Source organism: Pseudophryne corroboree, chromosome 1 (genome assembly GCF_028390025.1).
Source record: "Pseudophryne corroboree isolate aPseCor3 chromosome 1, aPseCor3.hap2, whole genome shotgun sequence".
NCBI lineage: Eukaryota > Metazoa > Chordata > Amphibia > Anura > Myobatrachidae > Pseudophryne > Pseudophryne corroboree.
The window spans coordinates 852,158,369-852,184,848 of NC_086444.1; the positions used below are offsets into that span (position 1 = coordinate 852,158,369).

The following is a 26,480-nucleotide window of genomic DNA, read 5'->3' on the forward strand; positions in this document are numbered from 1 at the left end:
TCCCGTGCCCCGATGTCCAGAGGGACCCCACGGTTCACATGGGCACAAAACGGGACACCCACGCCTAAATATGATCTACATGCCGGCTGTGTGTCACCACGCAGCTAGCCCCAATAAAACAATGAAACTATATCCCCTTACCCCCATGACCCCCTCCCCGGCAACCCCTGTAACGCGATGCGTGCCATAGCAATGAATGACGCTGCCGTTGTGGTATATGTGACACTGCTGGTTCCTCTGCCCTTCTCCCTACCTCACTGCTGCCACAGCTGCCGAAGAGCAGAAGGAGCCACAGGTGAGATCATACTTACAGCACGACCTGGCTGCAGACACTTTCCCCACCACTGAGGCAGCCAAGTGCAGTAAGTGTGTAGGTGTGTGTGTGTGTGTTTAGGAGAGGTAAGGAGGGGGGGGGGGGGGGGCTGAGACCCACTATGGAATTATCTGACATGTACCCAGGCAATTTTATGACTGGACACCGGCATTTTTACAAAACCTTTAGGTGGGCCCAGAGACCTAAGTGTACCTGCCAGGTACCAGGAATTATGTTGCGGCCCTGACTGTGGCCCCCAATGCCTACTCTCCTCACTTCACCAAGGCAATATGTATCTGCTGCTTGAAGACAGGGCGGTTGGTGGCTGCCGCAGCTTGTCTGGGACCTCCTCCCGACTCCCCACACCCAATCACTCTGCAGAGTCCATCCCAGCTGCCTGCCCTACTGGGATGGACTGATTGTGTAAAATTCCCTGGAAGACGGAGCCAGATTTGACCAAACATGGAAGAAAGGGGCAGATGTATTAAGCCTGGAAAAGTGATAAAGCAGTGATAAAGAAGTGATAAGTGGAAGGTGATAACACACCAGCCAATCATTACGGGTTTGAAAAATGACAGTTAGGAGTTGACTGGCTGGTGCATTATCACCGTCCACTTGTCACTTCTTTATCACTTCTCCAGGCTTAATATATCTGCCCCAAAGAGTGGAAGAGAGCTTTGGAGCCCTGTACAATGGAGCTAATTCATGTTTGTATGCAATGGCCAATGGGGATAATTCAGAGTTGATCACAGCAGCAAATTTGTTAGCAGTTGGGCAAAACCATGGGGGTTATTCCGAGTTGTTCGCTCGTTGACGATTTTCGCAACGGATTGAATAAGGCAAAAATGTGCATGGTATGCAGCGCGCATGCGCTAAGTATTTTAGCACAAAACTTAGTAGATTTACTCACGTCCGAACAAAGAATTTTCATCGCTGAAGTGATCGGAGTGTGATTGACAGGAAGTGGGTGTTTCTGGGCGGAAACTGGCCGTTTTCTGGGAGTGTGCGGAAAAATGCAGGCGTGCCAGGATAAAAAGCGGGAGTGTCTGGAGAAACGGGGGAGTGGCTGGCCGAATGCAGGGCGTGTTTGTGACGTCAAACCAGGAACGAAATGGGCTGAGCTGATCTCAGTGTAGGAGTAAGTCTCGAGCTACTCAGAAACTGCTAAGAATTTTCTATTCGCAATTCTGCTAATCTTTCGTTCGCAATTCTGCTATGCTAAGATACACTCCCAGAGGGCGGCGGCCTAGCATGTGCAATGCTGCTAAAATCTGCTAGCGAGCAAACAACTCGGTATGAGGGCCCTTGTGCACTGCAGGTGTGGCAGATATAACATTTGCAGAGAGAGTTAGATTTGGGTGGGTTATTTTGTTTCTGTGCAGGGTAAATACTGGCTGCTTTATTTTTACACTGCAATTTAGTTTTCAGTTTGAACACACCCCACCCAAATCTAACTCTCTCTGCACATGTTGTATCTGCTCCCCCTGCAGTGCACATGGGCCCTCATTCCGAGTTGATCGGTCGCAAGGCGAATTTAGCAGAGTTACACACGCTAAGCCGCCGCCTACTGGGAGTGAATCTTAGCTTCTTAAAATTGCGACCGATGTATTCGCAATATTGCGATTACTAACTACTTAGCAGTTTCAGAGTAGCTCCAGACTTACTCTGCCTGTGCGATCAGTTCAGTGCTTGTCGTTCCTGGTTGACGTCACAAACACACCCAGCGTTCGCCCAGGCACTCCCACCGTTTCTCCGGCCACTCCTGCGTTTTTTCCGGAAACGGTAGCGTTTTCAGCCACACGCCCCTGAAACGCCGTGTTTCCGCCCAGTAACACACATTTCCTGTCAATCACATTACGATCGCCGGAGCGATGAAAAAGCCGTGAGTAAAATTACTTTCTACATAGTAAAGTTACTTGGCGCAGTCGCAGTGCGAACATTGCGCATGCGTACTAAGCGGATTTTCACTGCGATGCGATGAAAAATACCGAGCGAACAACTCGGAATGAGGGCCATGGTTTTGCCCAACTGCTAACAAATTTGCTGCTGCGATCAACTCTGATTTAGGCCCAATGTTCACACAATGGAACGATTATTGGCAAACTGCGCGTGTGCTGCGCATGCCTTGAGGTGTGGCACTGAGTCACAGAGTGATTGACAGGAATTGGCCGTTTGGTGGTGTTAACGGGTAGTTTAAGGGGAGTGGTTGGAAAAATGCAGGCGTATTATGGACATTTTCAAGGTGTCCATCTTCTGATGGCTGCGTGATTCCAAGTACAAATACATGGAGGTATATTTTCTAAACGTCGATTTTGGTTGTCAGTCGATTTGCAGTTGATTTTGTATGACAGATATTTACTAAAGTCAAAATCGACTCAAAAATTACTGAAATAGAACTTTACACTTGAATAGAACTACAATAGAACCTTCAATACTTTATCACAGCGTTCAATTCCTAACCCATATTTACTAATAGTCCATTTGAAAATCGACTCAAAATCGACCACAATCACCATTTTCAATGGAACTATCAGAAACAGTTCTATTTTATTTTAAATAATGTGGAATTGACTGAAACCCAAATATGTTTGGAAATACATGGGAGAGAAGCATGTGGGACACTCTGGCTGCATAAATCATGGCATTTAAAGGCACAACAATGATTTAAATAAATATTGGATATGCAAATTAGTACAAGAATGAAGGCTGGGTAATACAGTGCATGTGGCCAATATGAATACTTCTGTATAATTTTGCTGATTTTGGGTCGAATTTTGATCAATTTTTATACATTTTTGGTCGATTTCTGGTGAATAGAACACATTTAGAACTTCTAATGAACTTACATCACCCAGTGATTTTAAAATGGAACTCAAAATCGACTTTTCGTAAATGAGCTATTTGGAATAGAAACACTGTAGTAGATGTTGTGGGGATGTTGGTTCTATTCTGGTCGATTTTTTTTAAAAGACTCAAAAATCAACTTTTAGTAAATACACCCCATGGTGTCTGAGTCGCTTATGCTGTGGCTAGTCTGTGTAGCCATAGATCAAACCTTAGCTTCGATGTTCTCTATAATTGCTTATTGTTCGCTAATGTGTACACAATTGCGATTGAGTTGGTGGTGAGTCCGGGGGTGTCTCTTTTCATTCCTGGATGGCAGCTTCACTTGCTAACATTAGCAGCTCCATAGCCTAGAGCACAGGTTCTCAAACTCGGTCCTCAGGACCCCACACCATGCATGTTTTGCAGGTCTCCTCACAGAATCACAAGTGAAATAATTAGCTCCCCCTGTGGACCTTTTAAAATGTGTCAGTGAGTAATTAATACAGCTGTGCACCTGCTGGGTTACCTGCAAAACATGCACTGTGTGGGGTCCTGAGGACCGAGTTTGAGAACCTATGGCTTAGAGCAGAGGTTCTCAAACTCGGTCCTCGGGGGCACACACAGTGCATGTTTTGCAGGTCTCCTCACAGAATCGCAAGTGAAATAATTAGCTCCACCTGTGGACCTTTTAAAATGTGTCAGTGAGTAATTAATACAGCTGTGCACCTGCTGGGTTACCTGCAAAACATGCACTGTGTGGGGTCCTGAGGACCGAGTTTGAGAACCTATGGCTTAGAGAATCACAAATGCCATTACATTTACGTTCAAACATGAATTAGGTCCAAGTTGAAAACAAATTGTGGAAGCTGAGCCCAGGACTCGAGGGGGAAGAGGGGAGCCTTTGAAAACTCGGGACTATGAGATAGAGGGGCTTTGAAAATTTGGTACTATTGGCTTTAACAGTCTTGCTCTGTGGCCCGCTAACTTTCACTTATACCCCTGTAAATGTCCCTATTAGGATCTGCCATTGACTTTAAATTATTAATGAACTCTTAGATCATGACTTCATTGGAAAGGCTGACAGTGACAAACTTAACCAAGTTTTTTTTGTATTTTATTGTATTCCCATCATTAACTTCTTTAATAATTAGCCTGATTCAGATGTGGTTGGAGTTGATATCACTGCTGCTTCCTTGGAAGCAGAAGTGATAGCGCTGTATGGTAATGCAACAGGAGGCATCTATTACAAGCAGACACAATCCTGCTGCAGTAGTGATCTGACTTGCGTTCTAGGACACAGGCGGCATTTGATAACTGGACTCACCATCGAGCAGCTTGTGACATCCATGGAGTCACTCAGGCTGCCCATCGCAAAGGCCAGGAAATCTCCGTCCAGTGATAGAAATCCATGAGCTCTTTTCTCCCTCTAAACAGCGGCAACACACCTCAATTTTTACAAGTGGAGGCCGTCTGTGTTTTGCGCATCCCTGTAGCAATAGCTACGGGATCTGAATCACCTCCAATGTGTCAGTTGTGACTTGTCCCCTGTGGTATAAATTCCTGATAAAGGAATAGGTGGGACTATAGTGGCAAAGTGACCTTTTGCTACAGTACTAGTGCCTATTTCATGATGAATGTGTGTACTGATTGATCTGATCATGAATATACTAGTGTTGTGTACACAATGAGAAACAAACACTCTCACTTTTCACTACCAAATTTATTGCCAGTAGAAAAACCACTTATTGCAACAAATGTCATCTCCCAGCAATCCTGCTACAAGACTTAAATATTTCAATCATCCTGATTATTATGAGACTTTCATCGCAGAAATCTGTATAAACAAATATGTTGTGCTAATTTTAATAAGAGATATTTACTTGAGTCTAGTTGGATTTTTTGTGCAGCTTTGTTAATGATAAACAAATTATAATTTTACCAAATCTTTATTTCTTTTCTTTTCTTAAGTGTGCTATATGAAAGTAATGTGTATTTAGAGCATTTACCAATATTTTTAACTAAGAATTGTATATTAGGGCTGTAATAGTCAGTCTAACCTCCCTTGCACTGTTGCGATAAATATTACATTACCTTAAATTATCATATATGTACGGTCCACCACCTTATCAAACTTTAGTGCATTGCCCCTACTCAGTCAGCTCATACCCACCGTTATCATAAAAACAACCTTTCAATTAGCAATTACAAATGGAAATTCTCAGACCAATGACGGGCGGGGCACAACCCCTGTGCTGAGCTGTAGTACAAGCACACTAGCAATGTATCTCCATCATTAACAGCAAGTCATGTTTATCCAAAGCGGAACTTCAGTCTGTACCTAACAGGGCTGCTGTTTTTCTTAGGTGGAGGCCTCACTGGTTTGGGTTTAAAAGGTGCACGTGGTGTCTTTTTCTTTTCAGGGACTTTAACAGTGAAGGAGAGTTCAGGCGGCTCTATGTATTTGATCCTAGGGAGGAAGTGTGTTGATATGTGTTGAGGCTTCACTCGTGGGCTGGATCCTTTTTTGGCTTTGCCTCTTTTATTAAGTGCCACATACCACCTCCTGCCACTCTTTTCAGTTCTGTAGGTAGCTGAGGCATAGGTGTTGTAGCTGTTTTCCTGATACCTCTCCATAAACTTGCAGTCATCTGTAAATTTGGCCTGTAGAACAAAAGAAAACACAAATTACATGCAATTACAGCATCAAACAAATGAAATCTAAAGCCAGGTACACACTAATGATCTGCAATCTCACGATGACTACCAATACAATATATTAATATATTGGGTGGAATTCAAATATTTGAAAAGTCGGTTGGGTGTCTGTTTTTCCTTGTCTATTAGATAGGAAAAAACAGACTCCCAACTGACTTTTCAAGCATTTGAATCTCCCCCAATGTGTCCACGTACACACTGCATGTTCTTCCGTATAATGGCACAATGTGTATGGTTAATGTAATTGCACCGCATTTTACGTCACATTGATGAATTGCGTGGACATTCTACTTGATGGTCATGCAGAGTGGTTGCAGGTACCATGATTGCATGACAAATTGTGCAGCTTCGGTCTGTTCTAGCTATGGTGAATAAGAAGATGCACACTACCGTGACATTTAAGTGTGCCTCCTAACAGCCCCGATTTTGATGGGGCAGCCCCACTTTTCAGACACTGTCCTACCATCCCACATGCGGGCCATACTGTCACGCTGTGTGTGGGGAGGTTTGTGAGACCCCCTCTCACCAACTGCTCTGCTTATTATTATTATTACATTTTATTTATAGGGCGCCACAAGTGTTTCGCAGCGCCATACAAAGGACAGTACAGGGAGACAAAACATAGCATTACAGTAATTAAATAACAAAAATGGAGTGCAGGTAACAAAGAGCACCACAATTCTCAAAACATAATACAGCTTAGATGTAAGTAGCAAGGGAGTAATCATAGTACTACTTGGGGCTGGCGGCCATGGATAGAGAGGAGCCTTTACCAGTAGGAGAAAAACCAGGTAAAGATGGTCGCTGAGTGAAATGTGTCGAGAAGAGGGCTTAGACAACAATAGTGGGGAGGGGTGACAGACAGATGACATGAGGTGCAAGCAAGCAGGAGGAAGCCTGATGGCAGTATGCAAGCAAAGCAGAGATGTTCAAGGCATGGGGCAGGGGGATGGAGGAGCAGCATTGGAGGGGTACGCTTTGATAAATAGGTGGGTTTTTAGTGCCCGATTGAAGCTTTGCAAGGTCGGGGAGAGTCTAATGGAGCGGAGAGTCTTAGCAGAGCGAGTGGTGAATAGATGCCCAGCGCATGTACGCAGCATCTATTCACAGGAGAGATGAAAACATTTGGCATGTATTGCTGGAACGGCATTTGCTGTGAGACCACGCCTGCTGTAATAAGGCCATGCCCCTTTTTCGGGTAGAGGTTCCGAACTGCATCACCCTAAAGTTGGGAGGTATGTTTTAGCTAAATATGGCTCTATTTAGTGTAAACTGTTTTTTTTTTTTGTAGTTATTTCCCGAAGCCACAGTTTGTCTTTTTCAGCAATTTGAATGCCTGTTTAATTTCCACAAAAAGGCCTCTATTAATACATCCTGCCAGCAAATGAGATGGTGGAAATGTATTAAAAGGTATTATAGTATTTAATGTGAATGTGGATTAAGAGAGGAGAGGGCCCATGTGCAGGATCCGTGACAGGCACCCTCCTCTCTGATACTGGCCACAGCACTATAGACTATGGCTTTGTGCCAGAGCCTACTGCGCATACACAGGTCTCCGGGAACATGATGCCAGCTCCTTGTTCTTGGGTCAGCTCTATTGCTTATGCGCAAACCACTAGAAAATATCCGCAGCATCATTTTTCTGGTAATTTCTATATGCAGCTTCGGCCACCATGGGACTCTGGAGGGGCAAGTATAATTATATGGATGCAGGGTATGGAGTGTGGGCCCCCCTGGACACAGAGGCCTGTGTGTACTGCACACCCTGCACCCACTATAGATACGTTGATGATTTAATGTATGACAACCAATGCTTTAGCTGTTATTTTGATAATAATAGTGATAGCACCAGGGCTAGGTGGTTTGAGTCTTTTGGAGACTTTTTGTAATGTCGTATTTAGGACATATATTATTTTTCTGGATTGTCAGGGGATATGTTATATACTCGACTACAAGGGCTTTATAATATAATAGTCACTTAACGGTGTATAATATATTTGAAAATTGGGGAATATGTTATATGCAGCGTAGTTGGGACTTAAAATATGTCAGTCATTTAGGGGCTGTCTGATAGATCAATTTGGTCTATATAATATGAATTGAATTAGAACTACTGTATGCTTGTATAGTATGTTGGCCAGCTGGGGGCTTTATAATATAATATGCTGGGCAATTAAGGTATAAGTAACTTGCTAGACTATTGCAGCTGTATAATATATCAGTCATTTGGGAGGGGGGTGCTGTAAAAATGTAGGGAATTCAGTATGATGGACAAATGGTAGCCGGGGCGAGCGCAAAGAGTTCTTGTGGGATCACTGCGCTCACCACACTGCAAGCTTGGTGGCTCACTGCGCTTGCCACAGGTTCAATTCCCACTCTATGGGTGACACCCATAAGTGGGAATAGTTCTGTTGCGCCGGGATTCAGGCTTGTGACATTATCTATCGGCTGTCGGGATTCTGGCGTTGGTACCCTGACTGCCGGGATTCCAACAGCCGGCAAATTAAACACATCCTTGTTATATACGTGGTAATCTGACCTGCCACACAGTATGCTTTTGACATTTATCATCTCATCTTGCTGCATGCACTACTACAATGTGTGCACTATGGGGCTGATTCTGATATTAGAGCAAAGCCAAAAAAGCAACTGTGCACCTTGGACAAACCCTGTTAAACCATGTTGCCCTACAAGTATGGTAGATTTAAAATGTGCAGAGAGATTTAGATTCATGTCAATTGTAAACTACAGTGTATAAATGAAGGTGACCAGTATTTGTGGGCTACATGGAAAAGCAGGCATTTGCAGCAAGTTTGTGTTACGCACACCAGTGCTAACAGGAGTATACCGGTGTATGAACAGAGAGGGAAGCGAAGCAAACGAACTCACAGACAGTATAATATAACATACACAGGAGGTGATGGAATAACTAATAAACACAAAGTGAACGGAGAAGCCCAAAGGCTCAGGAATTGGGTGTCTCCCTAGTGTCAGGAATGCTCAGATGGAATAGAGCGGACAATGAAGCGATGTGTAGTGATTTAACATGTGGAGCACCTGAAATGATGTTGCTAAGAGCAACAGAAAAACCCCCAAAGGGTTACCAACGGGTGTGGGAGTAAACTCCTTGGTCAGAGATAGAAATATAGACACAAGGAGAGTATCCACAATCCTAACCCCCACTTGCAGGGCACAGGTTCAGCTTACTGCCACTAAACTGACACCTGGACGCCCTGCACAGTGAGGGAGGATTAAGCAAGCAGGTCTGAGAGTACAGCCGCAAACCTGCTGGGTTCACAGAATAGCAAAAGAACCCCAGCAGGTCAAACAACTGACTCCAGTCTTACTGCTAGGTCCGGATTGGCAGAATGAAGTACCGAATCCCAAGGCCTATTCGCAGTAAGCAACAAGTAAATACAAAGTCACACAGTACTAGCTAACTCTCTGGAACTGACTAACAAACAAAGATTCATCAGCATTTGCCTAGCCTGAGAGGATGGTTTATATAGCAGGTGCTGTCCACGCCCCACTCAGACCTCACAGACTGTGAGCACAAAACCAGCGCCGGATTCCCTGCCGTGCACAGAGCCTGTAACCACTACACAGTAAAAACCCGGACCGGAGTATCAGCTGCGCTCAGGTTACTTTGCTAACACTTGCCTCCCGGTTGCCATGGCGAAGTGGCAGCACAGAGCAGGAGATCCTAACAGTACCCCCCCTCTGACGAGGGGTCAAAGAACCCCTACCACCGGGTTTATCGGGGAACTGCGAGAAGAAAAAGCGTATCAGTCTGGGGGCATGAAGATCACAACTGCGCACCCACGACCGCTCCTCCGGGCCATACCCCTTCCAGTGCACCAAAAATGACAGCCGACCCCGAACCATCTTGGAGTCAAGAACCCTTTCAACCACAAACTCCCTCTGACCCCGTATCAGAAGAGGAGAAGGTCTTCCACTGGAAGAAGGATTACTAACCGCCAGTTTTAAAAGGGAACAATGAAATGTTTTATTGATACCCAATGAAAGGGGCAGATCTAACTGAAATGCCACCGGATTGATAACCCTGGTGATCTTATAAGGGCTGATGAACCGGGGGCCTAACTTATGAGATGGCTGTCTCAACTTCAAATTCTTGGTGGACAACCAGACGAAGTCTCCTAATTTGAAGCTGCAGGGTCTTCTCCGCTTATCAAAAACCCTTTTGGTCACTAATGACACAGACACAAGGGCTTTCTTCACTTTCCTCCAAATACCCCTAAGGACCGAAACAACAGAGGAACCACCAGGCGTGGAATCCAGGGGGTCAAAAGAATTGGCCTTAGGATGATGCCCATACACACAAAGGAAGGGAGAGATCCCTGTAGCAGAGTGAGCCGCGTTGTTATAGGCAAACTCCGCCATGGACAGATGAGCAACCCAGTCAGTATGACACTTGGAGACATAACACCTGAGGAACTGCTCCAAGGACTGGTTCACCCTCTCAGTCTGCCCATTAGACTGTGGATGGTAGCCTGACGACAAGCTCACAGAAATCTGGAGATCAGAACAAAATGCCCTCCAGAATTTGGCCACAAACTGGGATCCACGGTCAGAGACCACATCAAGTGGCAACCCGTGGAGGCGCACAACATGCTGCATAAATAACTCAGACAGGCATCTGGCCGATGGCAACCCAACCAGTGGAACGAAATGCGCCATCTTCGAAAACCTGTCAACGAGAACCCAAATGGCTGTCATCCCCGAGGATTTGGGCAAGTCCACCACAAAATCCATGGAAATGTGGGTCCATGGCTTAGACGGAATAGAGAGTGGATGTAATGGGCCGACAGGAACCCCTCTAGGAGTTTTATTTCGGGCACAAACGTCACAAGCCCGAACCCACTGATCCACATCCCTAGCCACCGAGGGCCACCACACCGCCCTAGACAGCAACTCCCGAGTTCTGGCAATACCCGGATGCCCTGCCGACCTCTTGGCATGGAATTCCAGGAACACTCGCTGTCTTAACCTAGGAGGCACAAACAAGAGACCTACCGGAAGGTCTGGAGGAGCCTGCTCCTGTGCTCTAAGGACTAATGACAAGAGGTCCTGGGTAATGCCCACTTTAATACATGATGGGGACACAATGGGCAATGGCTCCTCGGTGGTCTCTTGAACTGGAGCAAAAGTCCGCGAGAGCGCATCAGCCTTGATGTTTTTTGACCCAGGGCGATATGTTATCAAAAAATTAAAGCGAGCAAAAAACAAAGCCCATCGTGCCTGCCTGGCATTGAGCCGCTTCGCTGACTCTAAATATGCCAGATTCTTATGGTCGGTGAGAATTGAGACCACAAACTTAGCCCCCTCAAGACAGTGTCTTCACTCCCCGAGTGCATCCTTTATAGCCAACAATTCCCGGTTACCCACATCATAATTCATCTCGGCAGACGAAAATTTACGGGAAAAGTAAGCACAGGGATGAAGGCGATTATCAGACACCCCCATCTGAGAGAGCACTGCCCCAATACCTATCTCAGAGGCATCCACTTCTACCACAAAAGGACGCTCTGGATCTGGGTGTCGCAGCACCTTGGCCGAGACAAATGCCCTTTTGAGACGGGCAAAGGCCGCTTTGGCCTCACAAGACCAGTGAACAACATCCGCCCCTTTCTTAGTGAGTGCCACCAAGGGGGCCACTATAGACGAAAATCCAGCGATAAACCGTCTATAAAAATTCGCAAAGCCCAGAAAACGCTGAAGCGCCTTCAAACTAGTGGGCTGCACCCAATCCAGGACTGCCTGTACCTTAGAACCCTCCATTTGGATACCTTCTGAGGAGATAATATACCCTAGAAATGCAATTTGCTGGACTTCAAACTCGCACTTCTCCAGCTTCGCCCCAAGCTGGTGGTCTCTGAGTTTCTGGAGGACTAAGCGTACATGCTTCCGATGTTCCTCCAGGGAATGAGAGAAGATTAGGATGTCATCTAGATAAACAACTAAGAATCTATCCAAATATTCCCTGAGCACATCATTCATGAATTCCTGGAAGACTGCCGGGGCATTAGAGAGCCCAAAAGGCATCACCAAATATTCATAATGCTCTGATTGGGTATTAAAGGCAGTCTTCCATTCATCCCCCTCTCTTATTCGGATTAGATTGTAAGCACCGCGTAGGTCAATCTTAGAAAAAATGGTGGCAGTACGAAGCTGGTCAAACAAAACCGAAATGAGAGGCAGTGGGTACGAGTTTTTAATCGTGATACGGTTCAATTCCCTGAAGTCGATGCAGGGTCGCAATGAACCGTCCTTTTTACCCACGAAAAAGAACCCCGACCCAACTGGGGACTGTGAGGGTCTGATAAATCCCTTAGCCAAGTTCTCCTGAATGTACTCTGCCATAGCCTGAGTCTCAGGACGTGACAGGGAGTACAACCTGCTCTTGGGAAGCTTAGCATCCGGCAACAAATCAATGGCACAGTCATAGGGGCGATGGGGAGGTAGTACCTCCGCAACTTTTTTGGAGAACACATCCGCAAAATCTACATAACATCCTGGCAATCCTGGCAAACTTAGCTGCGAGAGCCTGACTGGAAGGCTCAAGCAACTCCTGAAACAATCACTACCCCAACTAAAAATCTCCCCAGAGACCCAGTCAAGTTGAGAGTTATGGGCCCTTAACCAGGGTAACCCCAAAACCAATGGGGCAAAAGAACAGACAGTCACATAAAAAGACAATTTTTCAGAGTGTGTGGCTCCAATAAACAAAGGAATTTGGCTGGTGCAGAAGGTAATTTTACCCTGGGACAATGGTTCCCCGTTTAACCCACAGATCTCAATCTCTGATGCCAAAGGTACTGAGGGAACAGAGTGTTCCAGGGCGAATTGACGGTCCATGAAAACCCCATCGGCCCCACTGTCAACAAAGGCCTCAGTCTTGACAGTTTGACCGAGGATCTCCAAAGTCACCGGAATGAGAAAAGTCTTTTTGGGAAATTCTGACTTCTGGCCTGACAGGATATTTCCCATCACCCTCAGGCCCTGAAGTTTTCCGGTTTTTCTGGGCATGATACTACAACATGACCTTTATTCCCACAGTACAAACACAAACCCTGCTGTCTCCTCCGCGTCTTCTCACGCGAGGAGAGGCGGGTAGCCCCAATCTGCATAGGCTCCTCGGAATATTCCTCAGAGTCTGAGGTTCCCTTGGGAAAAAAGGAAACTGCGGTCTCCCTTTCAAGCCTACGCTCTCTCAGCCGTCTATCCACCCGGATGGATAACTGCATGAGCTGATCTAAGCTATCAGGCGAGGGATATTGTACCAGTTGGTCCTTTATCTGGTCAGAAAGGCCCCTTCGGTACTGGTTTCTCAGGGCTGGGTCATTCCACTGGGTATCATGAGCCAACCTCCGAAACTCCGTACTATAAACCTCAGCTGGCCGTCGCCCTTGCATAAGAACCGTAATCAGAGCCTCGGCTGAAGCCATCTTGTCAGGGTCATCATACGAAATGACCAGTGCCGTAAAAAAAGCATCCTTGTAGCAAGGAAATCACCATGCCCACCCGCTGAATCTCCGACCCAGAAGACTGGGGCCTAAGCCTGAAATATAGCTTACAGCTTTCCTTGAAACAAAAGAACTGCGAGCGATCTCCAGAAAAACGATCCGGGAGATTTACTTTCGGCTCCTTAACCCCTGAACTTGCCGCTGCTGCTGCGGGAGCTCCGCTAGCGGCCTGCGGGGTGTTCATTTTAATGGACATCTCATTAAATTGTTGAGTCAGGACCTGCACCTGATCGACCACCTGTTGCAAAGTATTTTGAGGGGTATGCTCCATATTCCCACAAAATTTCAACAGGAGTAAGGCTGCTGAATATGTTACGCACACCAGTGCTAACAGGAGTATACCGGTGTATGAACAGAGAGGGAAGCGAAGCAAACGAACTCACAGACAGTATAACATAACATACACAGGAGGTGATGGAATAACTAATAAACACAAAGTGAACGGAGAAGCCCAAAGGCTTAGGAATTGGGTGTCTCCCTAGTGTCAGGAATGCTCAGATGGAATAGAGCGGACAATGAAGCGATGTGTAGTGATTTAACATGTGGAGCACCTGAAATGATGTTGCTAAGAGCAACAGAAAAACCCCCAAAGGGTTACCAACGGGTGTGGGAATAAACTCCTTGGTCAGAGATAGAAATATAGACACAAGGAGAGTATCCACAATCCTAACCCCCACTTGCAGGGCACCAGTTCAGCTTACTGCCACTAAACTGACACTTGGACGCCCTGCACAGTGAGGGAGGATTAAGCAAGCAGGTCTGAGAGTACAGCCGCAGACCTGCTGGGTTCACAGAATAGCAAAAGAACCCCAGCAGGTCAAACAACTGACTCCAGTCTTACTGCTAGGTCCGGATTGGCAGAATGAAGTACCGAATCCCAAGGCCTATTCGCAGTAAGCAACAAGTAAATACAAAGTCACACAGTACTAGCTAACTCTCTAGAACTGACTAACAAACAAAGATTCAGCAGCATTTGCCTAGCCTGAGAGGATGGTTTATATAGCAGGTGCTGTCCACGCCCCACTCAGACCTCACAGACTGTGAGCACAAAACCAGCGCCGGATTCCCTGCCGTGCACAGAGCCTGTAACCACTACACAGTAAAAACCCGGACCGGAGTATCAGCTGCGCTCAGGTTACTTCGCTAACACTTGCCTCCCGGTTGCCATGGCGACGTGGCAGCACAGAGCAGGAGATCCTAACCGTTTGTCCAGGTGCACACTTACTTGCCTTTTTTGTTTTGCTCACAACTCAGAATGAGCCACTACTGCATATTTACATTTTTATTTCTGTAAAATAGTCTATTAAACACACTGAAAAAACTAATTACGGGGATTTGTAAAATTCACTCTTATGCTATCACTACTTTTATCCCTCAGTTAGGCCAGAACTCACAAAACCACACACACGCACGCATGCATGTGCACACACACACTCTCACATACTCACTCGCTGACTCACTCACTCACTCACTCACTCACTCACTCACTCACACTTTATTTGATAATCACAACAACTGTAGTGTGTTTAGCACAAGATCATTGATAACAGTAATTAGAAATGGCAACAGAACCTGTCTTGTGCTCTTTTCACAGTTCAATACTATCTGCAAGTATTCCCCTGTACCTCTAGAACATACCATTGACTCATGATTTTTCTTGTAGTCCCCCGGTAAAGTGAGTGTATCTCCCACATCCTGGCTACTTCCTAGTGAAATGGGCAGGATAGGGAGGGGCAGGGGCAGGTCAATATGAGGCAAATAGTGTCATTTTGGCCCAACTTCTCGTCTAAAGCTGGTTTCACACCTGGCTGACTCATCGACCATTCATTGACTTATCTGATGATTGTTAAGTGCATACACACTTATCAATCATCCGCCCGATTTCTCATGCCTGATGTCATGACTGGGTGGTCATTTAAATGTGCCCGCCCAGTTAAGATGTCGGTCACTGGCAGTCCCTGCAGCAAGTGTACGGGCACTTGGAAGACCGCATGTACACACAGCCAGATGCACCAATATAACTGTAGATAGATTGGCTATTGGCTGTGCTGCAGGGCTGATACAATATGTTTGTGAACGACGGTGTTCACAGACATATTGGGTATATACAGTACAACTGCCTGTGGGCTCGTAATATATTGGCTGTTTGATTGGCCTATTTATTGCTCAGAGTGTACCCACGATTCACAGGATTATGCCCTGGTAGGGAAGTGGCTTAATGACACAAATCCCCAGGCCCCCATCAGTGACCAGCTGCAATTCGTCTTTGGGCTTCTCCCAGTGAGGAGCTAACAAAAGTAGGCAAGTATGGAACAAACCCATGTATGAAATAATGCACATTCATTACTCTGTAACTAGAGCTTTGTGCTTATATTACTTGCACATTATTGTACTTCCACAAGCATGCAAAAGCTGCATGTGGCTGCCAGGCCTTGTTGGGAAATGTAGTTTTAAAGTAGCTGTGACCACAGGGATGACATATTTGCTTCTCTGGTCCAGATACGTTTTCAGTCACCCTCTAAGCTTTTGTATTACACAATGTGGCAGGTGTACCACCTCAGTCAAACACTGGGAGTAATTCAGACCTGATTGCTGCTGTGCGTTAAGATCTGAACTGCGCCTGCGTATACACTGCAATGCATTGGCACGTTGGACGACTGCACTGGGCATCGGTGCCTAGCGATGGATGGTGCAAAAATATTGAACGCATGGGCGTTCGCAAGGTGATTGACAGGAAGAGGCCATTTATGGGTGGCAACTGACCGTTTTACAGGAGTGTCCGGAAAAACTCAGGCGGGACCAGGCGTTTTCAGGGAAGGTGTCTGACGTCAGCCTCGCCCCCGATCAGCTTGAAACATTCGCAGCGGCTGAGTAAGTCCTGGGCTAAGCAGAGACTGCACAAACTGATGTTTGTGCAGCTCTGCTACAAAAGCGATCGCACACCTGCACAGACCTTTTCCCCTCCCCCTGTAGGCGGCGACTATCTGATCGCAGGGCAGCAAAAAATGCAGCCCAGCGATCAGGTCTGAGAGGTCTATTTACTAAGCCTTTGATGGAGATAAAGTCACTGGAGACAAAGTACCAGCCAATTGGCTCCTAACTGCCATGCCAAATGTCCTTGACACTGTCCTCGGAGCAAGTGCTGTATTGTGCATGGGTCTGGTTATAGTGAATATGTGCCCCCTTTCTAGAGACAAGCAGCCCTGTGCAGAACAGCCCAATGTTGTGGGTTTCCCTGTTTTATTGGCAACTGTCCAGGATGTCCTAGCTTGGTCAAAGCTATTTCTTTAGCAAGGGATCTGGTCCCCATGCTTATTGTCACCCTTCTGTATTGGAAACCTGCCCTAAGCTATCAGCTTGTTATTCATTTGTGGTTGGTAAGTGGTGCTATGATGCTTTTATTTGGTTGATTTATATAACTATGTAAAGCTGATGCTGTTATCATCTTCATTAATTGCAGTACACCATTTTGTTTCAAAAACTGTGCAGAAAATGGGAAAACTGACTTAGATTCAAGATGATGCCCATGTTCGATACATACCCTAAAAGATAGCCCACCTCACCCATACCTCACTGGAGTATTCAGTTTTCCCATTTCCTGCACAGTTTTTGAAACAAAAGGGTATACTGCTACTCAGGGGCGTATCTACCCATTGGCCAGGATGGCACTCGCCAGGGGCGCCAGCCGAACAGGGAACGCTGCCCGATGGTGCCACCCTCGGCCAATGGGTGGAATCCCTTAAGCCATAGTGTCTGGCAATACCTGCTGTGCCGAGCTGCCTGTGCATTGCCTGGGATGGAAGGCGGAGGATCGCTCAGCAGGCAGGAGCTGGCGCCGGTGTCCGGCACCACAATGCACTATGGGGAAGAAACTGAAAATAAACTACAACTCCCAGCAACCCTTGCTGTCGTGAGCTCCCGGCGGCAAGGGCCGCTGGATGCTGTAGTTTATTTTCAGTTTCTTTACGTAGTTTGGTGAAGTGCCGGACACCAGCTCCTGCCTGCAGAGCGATCCTCCGCCCTCCATCCCAGGCAGCACGGCACAGCAGGTATTACCAGACATTACGGCTATCTACTGGGATGTTATGGGGTGGGGACTAGGACTATGTGCTGTGTAGGGAGGCTATGTATGTGCTGAGAGTGGGGGAGACTACTAGTATGTGCTAAGGGAAGACTACAGCTATGTGCTGGGAGGGGGGATGGAGACTATGCCTATGTGCTTGGGGAGGTGAGGGGCTATGGGGGTCATTCCGAGTTGATCGTAGCTGTGCTAAATTTAGCACAGCTACGATCAGGCACTCAGACATGCAGGGGTTAGTCCGCCCCGCATGTCAGTGCCACCTCCCCCCCACAGAAATGCAAAAGCATCGCACAGCGGCGATGCTTTTGCAACTCAGGAGTTACTCCCGGCCAGCGCAGCTCCTGCCGCTGGCCGGGAGAGCCTCTTCGCTGCCCCGGGTCGCAGCGGCTGCGTGTGACGTCATGCAGCCACCGCGGCCCGCCCCCCAACGGTCCGGTCACACCTGCATTGGCCAGACCACGCCCCCTAAACGGTGGCTTAACGCCGCTGTCCAGCCCCTTCCACCCAGCGACCGCCTCTGCCTCAGAGGCGATCGCTGGGCAACGACGGCCTTCGGCCATCTGGCATGCGCCGGCGCACTGTGCAGTTCCAACCCGATTGCTGCGCTGCGATAAACTGCAGCGAGCGATCGGGTCGGAATGACCCCCTATGTGCAGGGAGGGGGACTATGGATATCTATGCTAGCAGGGAACTATTGTTATGTGATGCAATGGAGGTGGGATTACTGTATGACTGTGTTGGGAGAGGTGGAGATTACGGCTATGTGCTGGGGGGCTACAGCTATGGCTTGGGGAGGTGGGGGCTATGGCTATTTACTGGGAGGGGACTATGGCTATGTGCTGGGAGGGGGTGGGGACTATGACTGTGGGGGCATATCTGGCACTGTGGGGGCTTATATAGCATTGTGGGGCATATGTGTATCTGGCACTGTGGGGGCATATGTGTATCTGGCAATGTGGGGGCATATCTGGCAACGTGGGGGCATATCTGGCAACATGGGGGCATATCTGACAACATGGGGGCATATCTGGCAATGTGGGGGGCATATCTGGCAACGTGGGGGCATATGTGTATCTGGCACTGTGGGGGCATATCTAGCACTGTGGGGGCATATCTGGCATTGTGGGGGCATATGTGTATCTGGCACTATTGAGGGCATATTTGTATCTGGCACTGCACTATTGGGGTCATGTGTATCACACCCCCAATTTCATTGGCCACGCCCCATGTGGCCACACCCATTTTTTTTGCTGTGCGCATACACACAGTACCACTAAGAATTTTTTTCTACTTGCACCACTGGGTAGTGCGCTGTACTGCACTTCTTTGCACTACTATTTAATTATACTACCTGGTCTTGGGTGGCATTGCCTCCTCAGCCAGGTCAGGCACTGCTGCGGTCTCCTCAGTGTTATAAGAATTACTATGTGGGCATAATGTGTAAAGGGAACTGCTACTGTGTGGGCATGATGTGTATAAGGGTTACCACTGTGTAGCATAATTTGAATTGGGGAAACTATTGTATGGTCATGCCCCTTTCCCACAAGATCATGTCCCTTTTTTGCACATGCACCTTCCCTATTTCAAATTTGGATGGCGCCAGTCCCTTACTTTGCCAGGGGCGCCCAGATACACCCCTGCTGCTACTTTTGAATCACCCTGTATATATTTTTACAGCAATGCTTATGGATGTTTTATATTTACATCTCCTTAGAAGCAAATGTGGTGCTGCATCAGGTCTAATTAGGAAACATCTGTAGAGGCTGTGCTGCACCTACGTTTTCATATTCTTCCTGTACTTACACATGAATGATACCGATCTGTTTTTCCAGACAATTGAAATTGTATCTGCAACTGATGTGAATATGTAAATATGATTTCACTTTCGGCTATGTGCATTGCACATCCCATGAAAAGACATACTTCTATTTCCAAGACAGTACCCTAGTGTGTTTTTGTGGCAAAGAATTTAGACTGTATGCGAATAAATAAAATCTCTGTAAAATGCTGTGTATTATGCTGGTGTTATACAAATTAAGGATAATAATTATATGTAAAATGCCAGTGGTAAAGTAAATGAGTGTAATAGGATGCTATCCAAAATAAGAGGAAAGAGATGAAATAATTTTATTTGAAGACTGACTCAATGAAGACTCTGCATCTCTACTTTGTTTTCTATGGTGTTATCTTTGAAATTTCCGTTAAAGAGTGTTGCACATTATGCTGGTATTTCTATTAGCAGGCTTTTTTACGATTTTTTTGCCCGTTGTTTGCTTTGTTTTTTTGGTGCAATTCAATTAATGCCCTTTTTGTGTAAAATTTACCTGTTTTTGTGTGAAAAGACACAGGATCCTGGATAATATCCCAGATCCATGTGATTTTGCAATTGTGTCCGTGAGAAAATGGCTGATAATGCCGGCTATCTGCGTCAACTGATTTACCCCTTCATCCCCAGGATCAATTAGCTGCAGTAATTTACCGCTGCTAATTGAATTCCTCCCTATGTATCATAAGGTATCATGGGCTACATATACATACACCATTACACGCTTTTCAAAGGGTATACAGTTCATTATCATATAGACTGACACACACGATTTGTACAGCTCCCAAGTATGTCACCTTTTAATATAAAGTTGTAGTTGTAGGATATATTTCTGCTCATTTTGCAGTGATTATGTAGTGCTAATTGCACAGGCATTCACACTAGCTCTAAGCTGTTTTTATTGGAAATACTGAGGCTCGTGCATTCTCTGAAGTGTAAGGGATACTCTCTCTAATTTGTGATCATTAAATGAGAAAATATAGCGTGCTTTGCAGACTCATCTGTATCATGTTGCTTTGCTCTGCATTCTGTGGCCCATGGCCAAAAGACATCTGCCTTCCAGTTTTTTGAACAATGATAATGTTCACATGTGACGACCTTCATCCTCTTCATTACAGACCCTCATTATAATTAAATCATTTAATACAAGTACCTTCAATTTGTTTGAAATTTTTGAATATTTATTATCAGTAATTGCAAAGAAACTACTGTATGCAAAGTTTGATTGTTATCATAGCTACATTTTTCTATGTGAAATAGAATATTACAGTCATCACAAAGACAAAGAAAACTCATTGTGCGTATTCCCACACTGCTAAATGGAAAATAAAACCTTAAAAAAACATAAATATAAAAAGAACATCCTTTACATATTGAACAGAATGAAATATAACTTAACTGTGCAAAAATCAATGGCTTGTAGTAAAAAAAAACAAAGCACTATCCAGAGAGGTCATGCGTAAACCTATCCCTCTAGCAATACAGTGTCAGCCCCCTCCCCGGTATCAGAATTACAATCATGCAAACCTCTAAGTTCCTATTCTTTTGAATTGCGACTAAGTGCTAAATAATGTGTTGTTATTAGGTCTGGGCATGCACAAATGGGTAAGGCCGTACATACACAGTAAACAATTTGGGTTTGTTCATTCTGTTCCTCATGCATTCTCTAACCAAAAGGCTGTAGCAAAGGTTTAGTTATGTTTGATTCATAAATCAACACCTCTGTTTGGTAACCCAGTAACTGGCAGTCATTAAGGAACCTGTAACTAACACGTCCTCATAGTCAGGGCCGGACTGCCCATCTGGCACTTTTGGCAAATGCCAGAAGGGCCGGTGAATAGAGAGCCACGAAGGCCACGTGCAGCGCAGCTCCCGGCTCTCTGATTCGTCCCCCGCTGCCTCCGCCACCGCCCATAGTGCCCCATTGCTTAGCAATATGGGGGGCGTGCCGCAAGTAGTGATGAGCGGATTCGGTTTTACTCGGTTTTACTCGGTTTTACTCGGTTCTCAAAACGGCATCTTATTGGCTCAGGGATGTCACGTGTTTTGGATAGCCAATAAGATGCCGTTTTGAGAACCGAGTAAAACCGAACCTCGCTCATCACTAGCCGCAAGTCCATGCACCCTGACCTCCCCAGATTTGTCACCTTCTGTATTGGTCCGTGTCACTGAATGCCTTCTGCCATTTCATCTTGGATGTCATCTCGCCACCTCAAACTAATATTTCCAAAACAGAATTAATTATATTTCCACCGGCCAATAGTAGTTACCAACCTGATATCTCTATCACTGTTGAGAACTCAGCAATCATCCCTACCCCACAAGCTCGCTCCATAGGTGTCATTCTTGACTCTGAACTGTCCTTTGTTCCCCACATTCAATCTGTCTCAAGATCATGTTACATACACCTAAGAAACATATCCAAAATACGACCATATCTTACACAAGACACAGCAAAAACTCTAATTCATGCTCTCATTATCTCCCGCATTGATTACTGTAATAGTCTCCTGACCGGTCTTCCCAAACGTAGGCTCTCACCACTACAATCCATTTTGAATGCAGCTGCGAGGCTAATCTTCCTCGCTAGATGTTCATCGTCTGCAGATCCACTGTCAGTCCCTCCATTGGATATCGGTATTCTACTGTATTAAATATAAAATACTTTTACTGACATACAAGGCTATTAACCAAACTGCACCAACATACATCTCTTCACTCATCTCAAAATATCTCCCTACCTGACCTCCACATGATCTGTGTCTCTCATCCACACGTATTACTTGTTCACATTCAAAATTACAGGACTTTATCTGGGTTTCACCCACTCTGTGGAATGCCCTTCCACGCACAATAAGACTCGCCTCTAGTCTCCAAACCTTTAAACGTTCCCTGAAAACTCACCTCTTCAGACAAGCCTATCAAATTCCAGACCCACCCACATAACCTTCAGTGCTTCCCTATCTAATTACATCCTCTCTGTACAGTATACATAACATCACATATCTTGTCTTTCTTTACTCTCATACCCTCCTGACACTTGGCCAACTTTGCGGGGTATCATCATACAACCCATTAAGAACCTAGTAATCTGGTGGACCATTATGCAATAGGTAGCATCTATCCTTGTGTATCAATGCCTATTTTCCTATAGATTGTAAGCTTGCGAGCAGGGCCTTCCTACCGCTATGTCTGTCTGTTTTTACCCAGTTTTGTTCTATTACTATTGTTCTAATTGTAAAGCGCAATGGAATATGCTGTGCTATATAAGAAATTGTTAATAAATAAATAATAAATAAAATAATTGCAGTGTCCGTGCACCCCTTGCAGGTGGCGCACGCAAGTATGCCAGGGCTGGAAAGAGGCCTCAGTCCGTCCCTGCTCACAGTGCATTTCAATGTGCATCTCTTTATCCCTTATGACATACATACATAAGCGTATGCCTGCATTACACTTTTGAGAACTGCCTCTGTAAAATCACTTGTTCTTTCTGGATTTTATGTCTATGTGGAAATATGGTGGCAAAAGTAAGATATTCACTTTCAGACCTGTCTGCGATCAAATTAGGACCATCTCATTCACTAATTCTAACTATTCCATTTTTCTCTGAAGGCAGTGGTGCTGGCAGCCTTGAGAAAGAGCTGTCTGAGCTCGAAATGCGTTGGCCTTCAGCGGGAGACATAGACCCCGTAGAACATTTATCAGACAATTGCGGAGCGTTTTCTAGTGGCGCGGGGGGTCCGAAGCCTCCATTACATTCTGCTCACTGACCATTTTCACAAGGTATAGTTATAACTTCAGTGGGGCAGATGTACAGAGCCTGGAGAAGTGATAAAGCAGTGATAAGTACAAGGTGATAACACACCAGCCAATCATTTAAGGGTTTGAAAAATGACAGGAGCTGATTGGCCAGTGCGTTATGACCTTGTACTTGTCACTGCTTTATCATTTCTCCAGGCTTAATACATCTGCCCAGTGGATTTTGAAATGAATTGTTGTTCCATTTATCACACTATTCTACGATTATCTCTCTGATGTACACGTTTAGAACCCATCATCATTTATATATGCTTGGAGATGCATTAGTTTTATTGAACGCCTTACTTTGTAAGCAGCACAACTTAGTAAGTTTTCCATTCTTATTGTGGCCATTACGTGGTTATTAATATAATATATCTGGATGGTATATCCATCCTTATTCTACCATACTGTATTTTTTGCATTTCTCCTTGTTTTATATGACTCTGTGAAGTTTTGAATCCTCCAGTGATGTTACTTTTCCATATTACATACATACATTCCATATTACTTTTCCATACATATTTGGACACTGACACAATTTTCCTAATTTTGGCTCGGTAACCTGCCACAATTGATATGAAATGAAACAATGGAGATGCAATTGAAGTGCAGACTTTCAGCTTTAATGCAAGGGTGACCCAGTGCCTTTGGAAGCCGTGCATGCCCATTCCATCACACTGCCTCCACTGTGTTTTTTACAAATTATGTGGTATGCTTCGGATCATGAGCCATTCCAAGCCTTCTCCATATGTTTTTTGTTCCCATCATTCTGGTACAGGTTGATCAATGTTTCATCTGTACAGAGATATATGTTCCAGAACTGTAATGGTTTTTTTTAGATGTCTAATCTGGCCTTTCTTTTCTTGAGGATTATGAATGGTTTGCACCTTGTGGTACGCATGGATAATAATATCCCTACCTACCTTCACTTGTTTGGATGTTGGGAAGTGTTTTTTCTTTACAAAGGAAATCCTACTATCATTCACCACCGTTGTCCAGGGCTTTTTGTGTTGCCAAGCTCAACACTACATTGTTTTTGCTCTCAGAATGTACCAAACTGTTGATTTGGCCACTGCTAAGGTTCCTGTTATCTCTCTGATGGACTTTTTTGTTTTTTTGGCCTAAGGATGTCCTCTTTCACTTGCTTTGAGAGCTTATTTGACAACTGTGGGTTCACAGCAAGCGCTTCCAAATACAAATGTCACACTGGGTATCAACTCTACAATTTTTGCTTGCTTTGATTTTTATAAATAAATAACAAATAAGTAGACCAGCCCTGTCTATGAAACAGCTTTTGAGTCAATTGTCCATTTACTTTTGGTCCCTTGAAAAAGAGGGGGCTACATATTAAACAGCTGCAGTTCCTAAACCCTTCTTCCAATTTAGATGAGAATACCCTCACATTAAAGCTGATAGGCTGCACTTTAAAACCATATTCATTATATAACTGTAACTTAAATTTGTTTTGGTAAACAGCTAAAATGACAAGTGTCAGTGTCCAAATTTATATGGACCTAATTATATAGCTATATAGATATAGATCAACACATTGTGGTTTGGCACTCTGGATGAAAAGATTGAAACAGGGATCCCTTCCTTGTAGGAAATATAAAGCATTTCGCTCTAATATGGAGCTAGAAAGCCCCTGGAGAAAGAAACAGGCTTCTCACTCCATGAATTTTGGCATAAAAAGTGTATTAAATATTACAGGTGCATAGTCAACATTTCAAGGTCACGCAGGACCTTTTCATCATGACATGCAACATATATATGTATATACGGTATGTATAAATATTTATCCAGTTTATCTCATAAAACTTAAGAGAATGCTATGTTAAATATTTCTGAAAATAATTTATCTCTTGATTTGATTTTATATCTCCATTCGGATATCTCCTGACAACTTACATAAAACAGAAGTTAAGTTCTAACACTGAGGTCAGCAACCACTGGTATGCAGAACAGTTTTAAGTGGAACTCGACAAGGTTCTAAAGATTTACCAGCTAGGACCAATCTGCAAGTTTCAAACTTAAATAGCAGTTTATTTATTCAGTTACATACAGCAAGCAATATTAATAAGCCTAAATAGAACGATTTACCTATAAGGTCAGTCATTGCTCTTGCCACCTACCACTAACGCTTTGATCCTATCAGTACCATTACTATCAATTAAACAACACACACACACACGCACGCACGCACACACACACACACACACACACACACACACACACACACACACACACACACACACACACACACACACTGGCACCCTGAGCTTAACCCAATTTTAGTAAGCATATAAACAGCAAGGGGAGAATTCTATTTATTCCTATTAGTTCCATTATTATTTCCATCCATTTGACAGGAACACAAAGATTAAAGTTTCAAAATGGCATGGGTTAAATTAAAGTAGATATGTCAAATGGGTTAATAGGAACATTATAAATTTATACTGAAGAGTTACGCTTTATATACCAACCTTAATAAAGACATACATCTTGGTATACAGCAACACCAACCACAATGTACTAAAATATCTACTACTGTAAAGATGTGATTATTAAAGAGCCAAACCTTTCCTAGAGCCTATTGATCCTTTGGCATTCTCAAAAAACAACATTATTCATTGTATTTGTTAAATTTTTTTAAATAAGTAAGATCAGAATTGTGAATGTAAATGTGGGTCGGTTTTTAATGAATGAAAAATAATTTATTTTATTTGCAATTAAAATGTTGATTTTGTATATCTTGCATATCTTTATTTTAAGACATTTTCCTTTCCATTGACACTGGGTAATCAGCACCAGGTTATGGAAATGTGTTCTTCAGCACAAACCCCCATCTACTCAGACACCCCAACTCTGAACTTTAGCAAAGTGTTAAATACATTTGTTCATGCGTACAGACTTACTGACTTATTTACATTAAATAATTATAGTTCTAAAATCTGTATTGGTATGAACAAAAAATAATATTTAGAACTTTTGTTCATATCAGTAAATACAAAGTAGTGAGATTTCAGATAGCAATTCAGAGTTTAAGGCTCATACACACGGTGAGATTCGGGCTATGCCTGATTCTCACCATGCGTCAGGGGCTAGGGCAGCATCGAAAGCATATAATGAGTGTGTTTGCAATACTGATTATGTGCGATTTTGGCTAAGTGTAAATTTTGACTTTCTCTTCTATAGAGATAGTCAAAATTGGCTTGCCTGCACAGTCTAGCTAGGCTTGCGATGCCGTCCGTGCGGGACCGCGCATTGGCATCGAATCGGGATCGCAAGGTGACTTTCACCTTGCGATCTGCACTAACTTTTCTTATGATTTTGACTATATAGTCAAAATCGTAAGAAAATATCTCACCGTATGTA

The 26,480-nt window shown here is 44.6% G+C and overlaps 1 protein-coding gene across 2 annotated transcripts in view; it reads right to left on the reverse strand.

Annotated features, from left to right (window-relative positions):
* Positions 1-4,604: 4,604 nt before the first annotated feature.
* FGF5 (fibroblast growth factor 5) overlaps positions 4,605-26,480 on the reverse strand; it is an 86,927-nt gene continuing 65,051 nt past the window's right edge. For both annotated transcript variants that reach the window (XM_063919958.1, XM_063919957.1), the window contains exon 3: positions 4,605-5,800. In XM_063919958.1, the coding sequence (XP_063776028.1) occupies positions 5,450-5,800 (351 nt within the window). In that variant the 3' untranslated portion in view covers positions 4,605-5,449. The remainder of the gene's footprint in view (positions 5,801-26,480) is intronic.